At 45.6% G+C, this 13,310-nt stretch overlaps 1 protein-coding gene across 3 annotated transcripts in view; it reads right to left on the bottom strand.

Moving 5' to 3' along the window:
- SNX6 (sorting nexin 6) overlaps positions 1–13,310 on the bottom strand; it is a 36,473-nt gene that overhangs the window by 14,454 nt on the left and 8,709 nt on the right. For 2 of the 3 annotated variants that reach the window (XM_053380491.1, XM_053380501.1), the window contains exons 3-5: positions 3,285–3,389; positions 2,607–2,717; positions 311–432 (exon numbers count right to left, since the gene is read on the bottom strand). In XM_053380491.1, the coding sequence (XP_053236466.1) occupies positions 311–432; positions 2,607–2,717; positions 3,285–3,389 (338 nt within the window). The remainder of the gene's footprint in view (positions 1–310; positions 433–2,606; positions 2,718–3,284; positions 3,390–13,310) is intronic. The other variant, XM_053380510.1, reaches the window with a different exon arrangement.

The raw sequence follows: 13,310 nt of genomic DNA, 5'->3' as shown, positions 1-13,310 counted from the left end.
AATAAATATATCCTCTCAGAATTGTTTCAAGGCTTAAAACACTGCATCAAATTCATCCAAGCTAGTATAGGATTCAAAATGTGATTACATTCTTTTTCAAAAAAGAAATGTAGCTTCTCTCGCATTGAGCATCTCCCCACCCAACCTTCCATGCTTCTCACCATTTTGGCCATTACATGTACACTTTTCATCATGATAATTTACTAGTTACTTGCTTGGGGGTCATTGCTCAACTCTGCTTCTTACAGTGGAAGTGACTAAAAAGTACTAGAAAGCTGGAAGTACAGGAAGTACTAAAATATACACATACGCTTCTAGTTCTTGCTTCATCTTGGTGAATTCTTCCTTAGTCATCGATCCTTCTCCTTCACCAAGCTTCTGTAATTTCTCTCTTGAGGCATCAAAATCAGGCCTTGGTGGTGCTGGTGGAATCTGTCAAATGAGTACATCAGAATGTACTTCTGAATTCTTGTCAAAGCAAAAACTTTCTGAACCAAGATACAATAAGCTGCTTATGAACCTGGATACAAATATTTCTCTCCATGTGACAGCCACCTTCCTAGGTCTCATGTCATTTAAGTGGAAGGTAAAAGGTAAAGGGGCCCCTGACCATTAGGTCCAGTCATGGCCGACTCTGGGGTTGCGGCGCTCATCTCGCTTTATTGGCTGAGGGAGCCGGCATACAGCTTCCAGGTCATGTGGCCAGCATGACTAAGCCGCTTCTGGAGAACAAGAGCAGTGCACGGAAACACCATTTACCTTCCCGCCAGAGTGGTACCTATTTATCTACTTGCACTTTGACATGCTTTCAAACTGCTAGGTGGGCAGGAGCAGGCACCGAGCAATGGGAGCTCACCCCGTCATGGGGATTCGAACTGCCAACCTTCTGATCGGCAAGTCCTAGGCTCTGTGGTTTAACCCACAGTGCCACCCGCGTCCCATAAGTGGAAGGAGTTCCTAGCTAAAACAGAGTATATCCTTCTGCTCCAGCCTACCCTTCCCCTTTAAAGCCACCAGATACAATGCCACCAGACTGGCTACCGGCAGATACAGACTCCTTCTGCCTTTGGCAGGCCCCTCCCGCTAGGCTATAGGTAGTCATGGAGCCCCTCAGACAAGAGATGTGCCAAACTTCTCTTCTGTAATGAAATTCCGTCTTCCCAGTTGAACCCCAGGGGCAGTTCCAGGTTTCACAAGTTAACCTTATAATTCCCCAATGAACAGACAAGAAAGATATTCCACACACAAAGAAGATATGTATCCCCATATAATACATAACAGTTAACCCAATAGCTCAGTTGGTGGAGTATGAGACTCTTGATCTCAAGATTGTGGATTTGAATCCCATGTTGGGCAAAGGTTCCTGCTCTGCAGCGGGTTGGACTAGATTACCCTCGCAGTGCCTTCCAACTCTACAATTCTGTGATTCTATAATTTAACATCAAAAAATTGAGCGAATCCTAAAAACCTCTTTCAGGTATATATCAAAGGAGATGGACGTATTGTCCATTCAAGTAAGGACAATATAAACAGTCCTGGACAGTAAAGTCTAATTGCTTCACACTCCATGCTACCAAAGTTGTTGGGGGAAAATGTTGCCTCATGATAGAGTTAGCTGTGCATATAGATGTGAAGTGTTATTTTAAAAATGCAATTATTTGCTTGTACTATATTTAAAGCTGCTGCGCTTGATTCACCTATTCTAATTAGTGGGCTTCTTAAGGTTAGATTTAGTTCCTAATATTACTTTTAATGTTTAACAAAAGCACTTTTAATGTTTAACAAAGCATTAAAACCCAAAACAGTCAGTATAAAGTTTTAGAACAGCTAGGCATCACACGTTCACATACCTTAGTACAGAGAGCTTTTCAATAGAAATTATTCTTCTTGGCAGTTCTGAATTTATTTAGAAGTATTCCAACAAAAATCAGACAGGATTACTGGAAAGCCTATACCACAGACAAGTAACTTTTAAAAAGTCACTGCACTTTAAGTCCTAACCACTTACCAGTGACAAACCACAACATTCAAACACAATGTCAAATCTATACATAACCAATTCATAATCCTCAGCAATTTTTCTACAAAGTAAAATTAATGAGACCATAAGTTACACAATATATAAACCTCAAGAAAATTAGCTGAATGCTTTGCTGTGCAGCAGCACAAAGGTCAAATGTTAGGCCCCAGGAGACCCCCCAGCCCATAGTGCACTGACACATACTGCCTCCTGCACTTAGATGTCACCCACTATCAGTGTTATTATGTAGATATTCTAGCGAAGCACCTATTCCAAGCAAGAAGCTTTGAATGAGAGAACAAGGCACCAACATCCTCCTAAGAAGAGGTATAATGACCACTAGAGCAGTCCTGCTCTTCCAGGTGCTGGAGCAATGGTTCATCAATTAACTACTACTCCAAAGAATAACTCAGCTGTTTTAGAGGGTGCTCTGCTCTTCCCTACTTGACAGAGTATATCAATTTTGCTGCGGTGGGCACTAGTTTCCCACAAATATGCAAGTTCCTTAAAGTTGTAAAGAATTTCATGATTCACTTTAAAAACTAGTGCTTCTCTACTTACAATTCTTTGGAAAATAAGCACTTACAATGTAGCCTGCATAATCTTCATTCTCCACAAAGGAATCATGAAGCCAAATAAACTCTTCATGTTGTCGGACAACTGAAAATTCATTTTGTTTAAAATTTGGTAAAGAACTCTGCAAAACAACAACAAAAAATGAGGAAGGAAGTAGTAAATGGCACAAGCTAAAAATTCAATCACTTAGATTTACTGCAAAAAATGAAACACTATCTTTAATTATATGAAATGCATACAATACTCAGAAAAGCAATAACGTACTTTCTACCCCAAAACAAATATTTAAAAACCTTTTTGCTAAATTGTGCGCCTCGGACACAATACATGAAACTAAGGACAATAGAAAACGTGCTTTTCTAACAGCATGTTGGACTACTTGAAACACTATATTTAAAAAACCCCACAACCAATCAAATCAATATTTTCACATACATGTGTGTATTTTATACACACTCAGTACACCACATATAGAGCTAGAATTTCTGACAGACAACAAGTGTGTTTTTCATCCTAATCCTAAACATTTTTACATGATTTAGTCCTACTGAAACCAAGAGAACTGATATCTAATAAATGTGATTGTGGCCTTGAATGAGAAGCTATTATTTTGTCTGTTGATAGATAGTTTTATAAATAAAAATTCATCGAACAGAAGTAAAATACCTAGACCTCAAGCTGGTTTTACCTTTGTATGGACGGTAAACTTCACTTTGTCCCTTTCACTAAGGGCATCAGAAATATCCACTTGCAAGGCAGCATCAGTTTGCAGATCTACAGTGACTGCTCTAAGCTAAAGAAAAAAAGGAGTTCACGTTTATTTAAAGCCATAAAACAAGATCAACAGAAGTTCAGATTATAGTTTTGTATGCCCTTTAGTTTTAGAAATATTACAACAAAAGGAAACATTGTAAGTCATAGAGTAGGTGAAATTAGTGTAATATTTACCGGTAACTAAGTATTGTCCATTTATTTTCTTTTTAGCTTTAGTAAGCCAACATAGAATGCAATCCTATTCAGAATGTTATCTAAAGTCCCATTTAAACAATATGGTAGGCACTCAAGCCTATGCTGAATTCCAAGCGGCTCGGTTTTTTAAAAAAAGGGCAGAGCATCAAATGTGAATTTTACAATTTTATTATAGGCTAGTTTCTATATGCGCTCTCACATCCTCCATCTAGGCAAGTAAAACCCTGAATGGAGTTCAAGGACATATCCCAACCAAGCAAATGTGGAGTTTGGAACTGACAGGGTCAGAACTCCGTGGTGTCCTGTGTCTGGGAAGAAAAGGAGGGGGAGTAGAAGGAGGAGCCTGTCGCAGAGCAGTGACGCAGAGCGTCTCTCTGCTTCCAGACTTGCTCTGACTCCTCACTGAGCAGCAGCTCGACACAGAAGCTGCGTGTGTGCTATTGGAATAGCACGGAGATGTCGGAAGTTTCGGACGGATTTATTGCCTTGTAAATAAACGCTTTTAGAGATAAGAACCGAACTGTCTCTGGACTTGATTTATCCCTTATCTCACACAGACGGGACCGCTGCAGCTCTGCTCTCCTGCCAGGTCAACTTCCAGCAGAGCGACGCAGGGAAGTGTGACTGGACGCAGGGGTTTGATTTATGCAAAGGTTATGGACGTATCGCGTTTCCTGACAAGTGTGAGAAGGGAGAAGGCTGCCAGCGACGTGTTGCTGTAATCTCCTGCCAGGAAAGGGCAGAAGGGAGGTGCCGGAGAGCGGAGCCAAGAGCCAGAAGGAACGGCTGCTTCGGAGGTCCGGCATGCTGGCAAACTTGTGAGTACGCTGAAGCCCCGGGGGGGAGAAGAATGGCTGCTGCAGAGGCACAGCAGAGCCAAGAGAGCTACCCCGGTGAGAGACTGAATGGGGCCAACTGGGAGGCCTGGTCAAGAGGAGCAAGGGGGTGGTTTGTGGCCACAGGGCTCTGGAGTCCAGTCCAGAAGGAGCCGGCCCCACCCATGCATGCTACTGCTCTGCAGAGTGAGAGAGAGCTCTGCCTGCTGAAAGCAAGTGTGGACGCTTTGCTGTTGCCCCACCTGGAGGGCGTTGAATCGGCTGAGGCCGCTTGGCAGGTGCTGAGGAGTCTGTGCGAAGCCTCAGCAGGAGCCAAGGGCCGGGACGAAGCCGAGGGCCAAGGGAGCAAGCTCCAGGCCGGAGTGGGAGCCACATCAGAGGGGGCTAGAAGATGCCCAGAGGGAGCAAGCCCAGAGGGGGCTGTTCCGGGAAGCTGTTGCAATGCTTCGACACCTCTGTGTGCTGGAGAGCAGCTGAGAGCTGTGGAAGAGAGCGCAGGCTGCACCCCAAAAGGCAGTGGGGGGGCAGGCCAGGCAGGCCATTCCAAGAGCTCTGAGAAAGCGAAAGGCTTCGAAAGTTGTTTGTGCTTTGAGGCGACGTCCAACAGCGCTGGGAAGCATCCGCTAGAGGCCCAGGCTGCCAAGGACACTGGCCGGCGTGGAATGTCAACAAAGCAGGTTCCCAGGGCCGGTTCCCAGCATAGACGTGGGAAAGCAGCAGGCCAGGAGAAAAACAAAGACAAGGCGTCTTATCACCTCACAGCTGCGATGGCGTCTCTGAGAAAAGACAAGAGCCTTAGCCGGGGAGAGGCTGTGGCCATGGCAACCGATGGGAGTGCAAGCAACGCCATGGCATCTGTGGAAAATAACCAGAGATACTCTTTATCTCTCGTGATCGATTCCGGAGCCACTCATTGTCTTGTGCCCTCTAGAGGGCTTCTGAGGAACTGCAAGACAGTTAAAACTGGACGCTATGTTACTTTAGCAGATGGGTCTCAAAGACCATTGACTGAAACTGGTCTTCTTTATTGCTCTTTCATAGATCACTGGGTAGAAGCTTTTGTGGTACCAGAGCTTGCCCACTCTCTTTTAAGTGTGCCAGCCCTTATGGCTGCTGGGTTTGATGTTTTGTTTTCTAACAATGTGTGTTCCTTCTACAGGAATGAGAAGAAGATCCACAGTGTCCAGAGAAGAGGCACGCTCTTTCTGGTCGAGATGCCCATTGAAGATGGGGCTGGTGGGAAAATGGGGCTGGTGGAAAATGGGGCTAGCGTAGAGTCCATTGAAGATGCCCAAGGGCAGTGTGCAAATGTCCCACCACACCATGATTGTTTACACTTATGGCATCGCAGGTTTGGACACGCAGGGTGGTCATATGTGAGGAAGGCCACAGACAACACCATTGGGTGCAGGTTCAAAGCATGTGACAAATACCTAGATTGTCAAGCCTGTAAGCAATCAAAGGTCGTAACATGCTCATATCCCAGGTCTGAGAGGAAAACCAGTAAACCCTTTGAGCTTGTCCATGCAGATTTGTCGGGACCCATGCCGACACCTTCGTTAGCTGGATCTAAGTGGGTTCTGGTTCTGGTTGATGATTTTACAAAACATGCGTGGCTATTTGCGCTGCAACAGAAGTCAGAGGCAGCTGCACTGATCAGGGATTGGATCACAGCAGTAGAGCTACGGTTCTCTACCAAAGTAATTTCCTTTCAGTCCGATAGGGGGGGGAGTTTACAGGTTCTGCGCTGCAATCGTTCTTCAGGCAGAAGGGTATCAGTCATCGACTGACGGCCCCCCACTCTCCGCAACAGAATGGGGTTGCAGAGAGGAAGTTTCGCACGCTACAGGAGTCAGCGAATGCTATGCTGGCAGACTCGGGTCTGCCACAGCGCTTTTGGGCCGAGAGTTATAGGACAGCTTGCTTCCTGCAGAATAGAGTGTTCAATTCCAGTGTAGGAGACACACCGTATTTTCTGCTTCATGGGAAAAAGCCCAAAGTACATTTTCTGCGCACTTTTGGGTCAACGGCTTGGGTTCTGATTCCAAAGGCCATGCGCAGAAAAGGTGAGCCAAGATCCAGGAAGATGATCTTTGTAGGCTATGAGCCGGGTTCAAAGGCGTGGCGCTTCGCATACCCTACTGGCAACCAGTCCAGGCTGCTTATTAGCGGCAGTGCTGAGTTTTGCGAGCAGAGTGGGTGGAAGCGGCTTCACGGAAATCCGGATATTCTGGTAGACTCAGATGAGGAAGAGGAGGGCGAGGCTGAACCTGTTGCTGATGAGCACAGTCCACAGCCACAGAGTCCAGAGCCGGGATCTCCAAGGGAGATGCTCCGTATCTCTCCAAAAGGGAGTCCCAGGACCCCTCCACAGGTCTCTGTCAAGTCTGAGCCAAGGAGTGAACCATCCTCGCCAGCAGGACCAGCTGTTCGCCCTAAACGGCGCAGCAGGTCAGAGGGGGATGATTCTGACATAGAGGATAGGAGGGTTGATCCAGGTGAATCAGGCGCAGTTCCAGAATTCACGCTGAGGAGGTCAGCAAGATCAACCAAGGGGAAGCCACCTGAAAGGTATGAAGCCACGAGTGTCTGGGTTGGTGTGGTTAGATGTGAACCTGAATCCTTTGAGGATGTTCAGAAGTTGCCTCGGGAAGAAGCCAGCAAATGGCATGAGGCGATGCAGAAGGAGATGAACTCAATGGAGTCTCTTGGAGTGTTCTCACTCACACAGCTGCCGGCTAACCAGCAAGCTGTAGGCTGCAGATGGGTTTACCGTCTTAAACCCACAGAAGCAGGAGAGCCACAGTACAAAGCGAGGTTAGTGGCGCGTGGATTCACACAGAGACGCGGAGTCCACTTCACAGAGGTCTATTCGCCGACCTCAAGGGCGGAGACTTTGAGAATGCTGTTGGCAATAGCAGCACAGAGAGGTTGGAAGGTGAACCATTTTGATGTAGATGTCGCCTACCTGAACTCAGATCTCCAGGAGGAGTTGTACATGCGTCCTCCTCCAGGGTTTGAAGTCAGTGAGCCAGGCGTTGTGTGGCGATTGCACAAATCCATCTATGGGTTACGCCAATCTGCCAGGAATTGGAATATGTGCCTACATGAAGCCTTAGAAAAGCTAGGTTTTAAGAGATCTCTTGCAGACAGTTGTCTCTACATTAGAGATTCAGGCTTGCAACAGCAAGTGGCACAGGTGTTTGTTGATGACATCTTGTTGATGGCAAGGACGAGTGAACAGGTGGAGAAGTTTGCTAAGGAGCTTGGTAAGCGGTTCAAGCTGAAGCAACTTGGAGATGTCAAGTCCTATCTAGGCGTAGAAATCGCAAGAGCAAGTGATGGAAGCTTTTTGCTTCGCCAGAAAGGTAAGATTGAGCAGTTGCTCGAGAAGTTCAGGATGTCTGATTGTGCAGGTGCCAGATCACCCATGGAGGCTGGGTACGTGAAGGAGTGTCAGCAAGTAGAACGCGTGGTATTCGAAAACACTGAACTCTTTCAGTCAGCTCTGGGTAGTCTGTTGTATCTGTCACAGTGGAGCAGACCAGACATAGCGTTTGCTGTCAATCTGCTCAGTAGAGAGGCTTCAAGTCCTAGTGTGCAGGCCTGGAATGGTGTTAAGCGGGTGCTACGTTACCTGCAAGATACCAAAGACTTTTGCCTCAAGATGTCAGCTGAGGGCGATGTTAAGCTGACTGCCTGGGTGGATTCGGATTGGGCTAACCTTGAGGACCGCAAGTCAGTGTCAGGCCTAGTGGTGAAGTTTGGGGACTCAGTGATTGGGTGGAGGTCCCGGAAGCAAAGTCTCATAGCGCTTTCATCTACTGAAGCTGAGTTCAGTGCGCTATCAGAAGTTTGCAGAGAACTGGAGTTCTATGTGTGTTTGGTCGAGGAAATCTGTGAAGAGAATTGTCTGCCCGTTGTGGTGCATGAAGACAATCAACCATGCCTTAAATTAGCTGAGACAGGGCAATTCAAGGCTAGGACCAAACATTTGGACATACGTTTCCAGAATGTATGTCAGAGCGTTCATGAGGGGCTAGTTGCTCTGAAATACTGTCCCTCAACCAAGAACCTCGCTGATGGTTTCACAAAACCATTAACCTTCCAGAAGCACGAGGAGTTCTGTGAGGGTCTGTGTATGGGGAAAGCATTGATGGCTACTGTCTCCAGACGCAGGACAAGAGGGGGTGTGGAGTTTGGAACTGACAGGGTCAGAACTCCGTGGTGTCCTGTGTCTGGGAAGAAAAGGAGGGGGAGTAGAAGGAGGAGCCTGTCGCAGAGCAGTGACGCAGAGCGTCTCTCTGCTTCCAGACTTGCTCTGACTCCTCACTGAGCAGCAGCTCGACACAGAAGCTGCGTGTGTGCTATTGGAATAGCACGGAGATGTCGGAAGTTTCGGACGGATTTATTGCCTTGTAAATAAACGCTTTTAGAGATAAGAACCGAACTGTCTCTGGACTTGATTTATCCCTTATCTCACACGGACGGGACCGCTGCAGCTCTGCTCTCCTGCCAGGTCAACTTCCAGCAGAGCGACGCAGGGAAGTGTGACTGGACGCAGGGGTTTGATTTATGCAAAGCAAAAACACTCAAGGATGGAGCAAAGTAGGGCTGGTGAGGGGAAAGTTCTGAAGGCCAGATAGAAGCTGGAGGACTGATGTTCCCCATCAATGAAGTAGATGAACAATACATATAGCAACTAGTTGAAAAGAGATATACATTAATGCACAATGCTCCATGGTTTACCAACTCTCTAGAGTGGACAAATTACTCCCAACAGCCATTTTTACATTTCTTAACCCAAGAGGGCCATATTGCTGCATTAACCTTAGAACTGTAGGAAAAATGCTTTCCCTTTAAAACCCATTCTTGGCCAGCCACATTAGTTTTCATGCTGCAGTGGATTTATACTGGAAAAGGGGCTTAGACGGTTCCATAAATGAAGCTGAAGGCTTTATCATGACTTTTGACACCTGAGATGTGGGTGTTTTTCAGGATCCACCCTATCCCCATGGCTGTAATTTGTTTTAACTCTTTTAAATAATTAATTTTAAACTGCTGTAACCTGCCCTGGGACCTGCTTGTGAAGGGCAGGTAATAAATTTAATTAATAATTGGAAAGGGTCATAAACCATGTGTGCTTGTTTCTCTGTTGGAATTTTAAGTAGTCAGGGAGGTGGTGATAATAAACTCATGGGTCTTCCAGTGAGCAAGTCTGCTCTAGAAACTTAAAGGCCTCACCCATCTACCCATCTTTATGCAGCTGCCTCCTTCAGCACTTGCACCAAACATCCTAAGTAAGAATAATACTACTCATCTATACATTGCCAGCAGTTCCCTAATCACATTCCCAGAAAAAATAAAACACATGAACTAAACATTAGAGCCTTGCTTCTTTTTGAAAGAAATGCACACTCAAATTTACATAACCATAAGAACCTCCTTTTTAAAAGTTACCACATAAAGCTTTGCACTAATTGTGCTGAAAACTGCATCCCTGGTCCAGACCTTTCAGTGAGAGCCCACGTTTTCTTTTCTTCCAAAATAGTTTCCATGCATAAATCAAACTTGACATTTTATAATGTGTGGGCTTTGCCTTTGGGTCAGAAAGTAAGATTCCAGTCCTATTTTTTTCTGCTTCTCATGCAGCACCAGATAATATAAGAAAAGTTTTAATATTGCAGCAGCTCAGTTAAAGCACAATGTAATGACAGCACTTTTGTCAACTGCAAGGATAAGTACCCTCCATTACCCTGTTTCTACAGAGCACTGTAACCGGACTTTTAAAATAAAGGTTCTGGGGCAGAGCTGCAGACGTGTATGTGTGGAAACACACAAGACACAGAGAAAGACTTCCAAAGGCTGAAATCCTAAACAGTATTTCCCAGTCCCACTGCACTCAGTAGGACTTACTTCAGAGTTTCGAACCAGACTGTTAGCAACAGGAAGCCCCACCCTAATGAGCACTACTCTAGCGAACCTAAGTGCAACAGCAATGTTTGTTCAAACACTGAATCTTGAGCAACATTTATACTCCAGAACTCTTGTCTGCATCATTCAATACATTCTCAAGACCAACTGCTAAAATACTTTTGGTCTGGAATGATTAAAAAAAACCAAACCTTTAAAGCACCTATTTTTCCCACTTACAGCAACAAAGGAAGCTTCTTTGGTATCCTATGTGCAGCACTATGCCACTAGTTCAGCCCATGTTGCATGCTACAGTGCTCAACTTATATAGACCCAGTTAATTTTGACCCCTAAATCCTTTCTAGGTGGCCATGATGCCGGCAAGAGTGGACAACACTATGCACATCTAATGTAGCCCTTCTGTTCTCACAAATGCAGGGATATGATTGCAACTTGACACTATTTAGGAGGACACTAATCTAAATGCAGTTGCCAATATTTTTTACCAGCCTCTGCTCCTCAACCTTTAATAGTGATTTATGTGCAAATGTTAGTAGATGATAGAAGCTTTCACAGGCATGGAGGTGAGCACTATCTAGTCTATTTCTGCAGATCAAGATGTACTTAAAGGCAGAGTAGCAGGCATCTGTGCCCAGATGAGTGATCCCCAACAAATTTCTCACACACAATAGTATTAAAAAATCCAGATATTAATACTAGTACTCTGAGCAAGTGTGCATTTTATAGTTGTTTCAAATGCAATGCATTAATCCAGAAATTGATAGCGTGCATTTTGAAGATAATGTGCCCCTGCACCAACATCCCAGACACCCCTGGGATTTCTAGACCCCCCCTGACCACAATTCTACCCTATATGCAAAGGGCAGGACAATATATCATGTAGTAGGATATCCTGATTATTATAATAATGTTGTATGGAACTTTGTCATTGTGTAGAATATTGCAGTTTCACTTTGTCCAAATGCATGAAGTATTACCCTCAAGTGGCAGATATATTCATGTAGTGATGCTGAGCAGAATGTTTTCCCAAAATAAGTTTCCCAAGTTCATTAGTAACAATGGATGTCAACTTCAAACACAGGGCCGTCTTAAGCATATGCAGCACAGGGTGCAAAGATCCGCCTGGCGCCCCTGGGTTGCCCAGAGTTGTCGACCTTTTTAAGTTGTTGACCTTTTTTTTAGGAAATAGCTGTTTACCTTTAGAACGGTTGTGGGATGCAGGGACTCATGGCACCAACCAACGGGGATGCCAGCCAACGCTCCAAGCACAGGGGTGTACGAAGGTGAGTGCGGGTTCCATGCTGGGGAGGACAAAATGCTGGGCGGCACAGTCGCTGCGCTGCCTGCCTGCTGCCCCCCCCCACTGCATGGCAGGGTGAACCGACAGCAGGAAAGCCAGCAAAGGAACCCACAGCTCTGCGTATGCAATAGGATGTGTCGCGCAGCGCCCACAACATTATACGGTGCTCCTGGCATGGTGCTGAAACAGTTAGCCGCCATGCAGCTGGGGTAAGAGCTGACAGCCAAGCAGAGCAGAGCCTGTCGGAGCTCCGCGTGCTCTTCTGCTGCGGGCGGCTCGGTGCGAGTTCAGAGTCTGGGAAAGAGCCGCTCGCAGCAGAGCCTGCACACTCCAACGGGCTCTGCTCCGCTCGGCTGTTGGTGGCTCTTCCCCAGACTCCAACGCTTGGCCATGGACTCTCAGCTTGGCGTCCCTGAGAGCCCGGCGCCCAGGCGCCATGCACCCCTAGCAGCAACAGTTAAGATGGCCCTGTTCAAACACAACATTAGACAAGATTGGCAGTTTCAAAGTGCTTGTGGGCATTTTGGTAAAGAAAGCTAACTAAATATGCTAAATTGGATCACTCTCCATAGAGTAAGGCAGTCCAACTTTTCACACCAAGTGGGCCACAAGAGTTCTTTGACACGGAACTTGTGGGCCATACACTGCCTTGTTGCACAGGGTTGGGGGGAAGCTGTGAAAGTGCTAACTAGACTTTAGGAAGGAGATGGGAGGAATCTAGGACTATATCAGAACCCTCCTGCCTCCTTCCCAAAGCCCAGCACCTTGCTTACTTGGCTTTGGGAAGACAACAGGAGGGCTGGGATGGGGGTGGCATCAAATGTTGCTCAAGGACACCCAAAAAAGGTGTAGAGGGCTGCATATTGGCCCACCCTGCCTAGAGCGTTAGACATTTTTCCAATGCAAAATTCTTTTCTGGTACAAATTACTTAAATTCACATAGGATTTTTCCCAAATTGCAGCTTCCCAGAAAACCCACAACACTGTATGCAAACACACAGAGATACAAAATAAAATAAAAGTTAAATAGCAGGCCATAGTCTAATCAAAAATTCTGTAAGCATACCCCATGGTCCTTATTTGAAGTCTTAATTCTCCTTAAGTGAAACACTTTCTAATCAGCATAGAGAACAAACTGAAAGTTGAAGGAACTTAGTGAACTGTTAGGGAGTAACTTATTGTCCTTCTGAGTACTGACTTAAGAACAATGCACTCAGTTCACCATATGGAGTTTGAAACCTCTTTCCAAAGAAAAGTGACTCAACGGATGGTCTAGCAATACAGAAGGAAAAGCTGAAACACAAACATGACTTGCAGAAACAGACTAGAAGTCAAGTGGAAATTGAGAAAAGCCTGTATTAGGGAATATAACGGGAAAAGAGCAGAAAGAATTCAATTATGCAAAACTGTTAGCAACATTGGTAGGTATTTTTAAAGAATAACAAGAGCAGCCTTGCTAGGTCAGACCAAATGTACATCTAATTCATCATCCTGTTCTCACAGTGGCAACAGATGCCTATGGAAAGACTGTGAATAGGACCTGAATGTCACAGCTTCCTCACTGGTAATACCCAGAAGCATGCTTCTGACCCATAAGATGATCTTTCCTCTTATTCCACAACTACTAAAGTAACTCAGGAGTCTTTGGTAACCAACATTATCAAAAGCTTTTAAA

This window comes from Podarcis raffonei, chromosome 1 (genome assembly GCF_027172205.1).
Source record: "Podarcis raffonei isolate rPodRaf1 chromosome 1, rPodRaf1.pri, whole genome shotgun sequence".
Classification (NCBI taxonomy): domain Eukaryota; kingdom Metazoa; phylum Chordata; class Lepidosauria; order Squamata; family Lacertidae; genus Podarcis; species Podarcis raffonei.
Note: the sequence above shows the minus strand (reverse complement) of the source record. Positions and strands in the feature narration are given on the sequence as shown.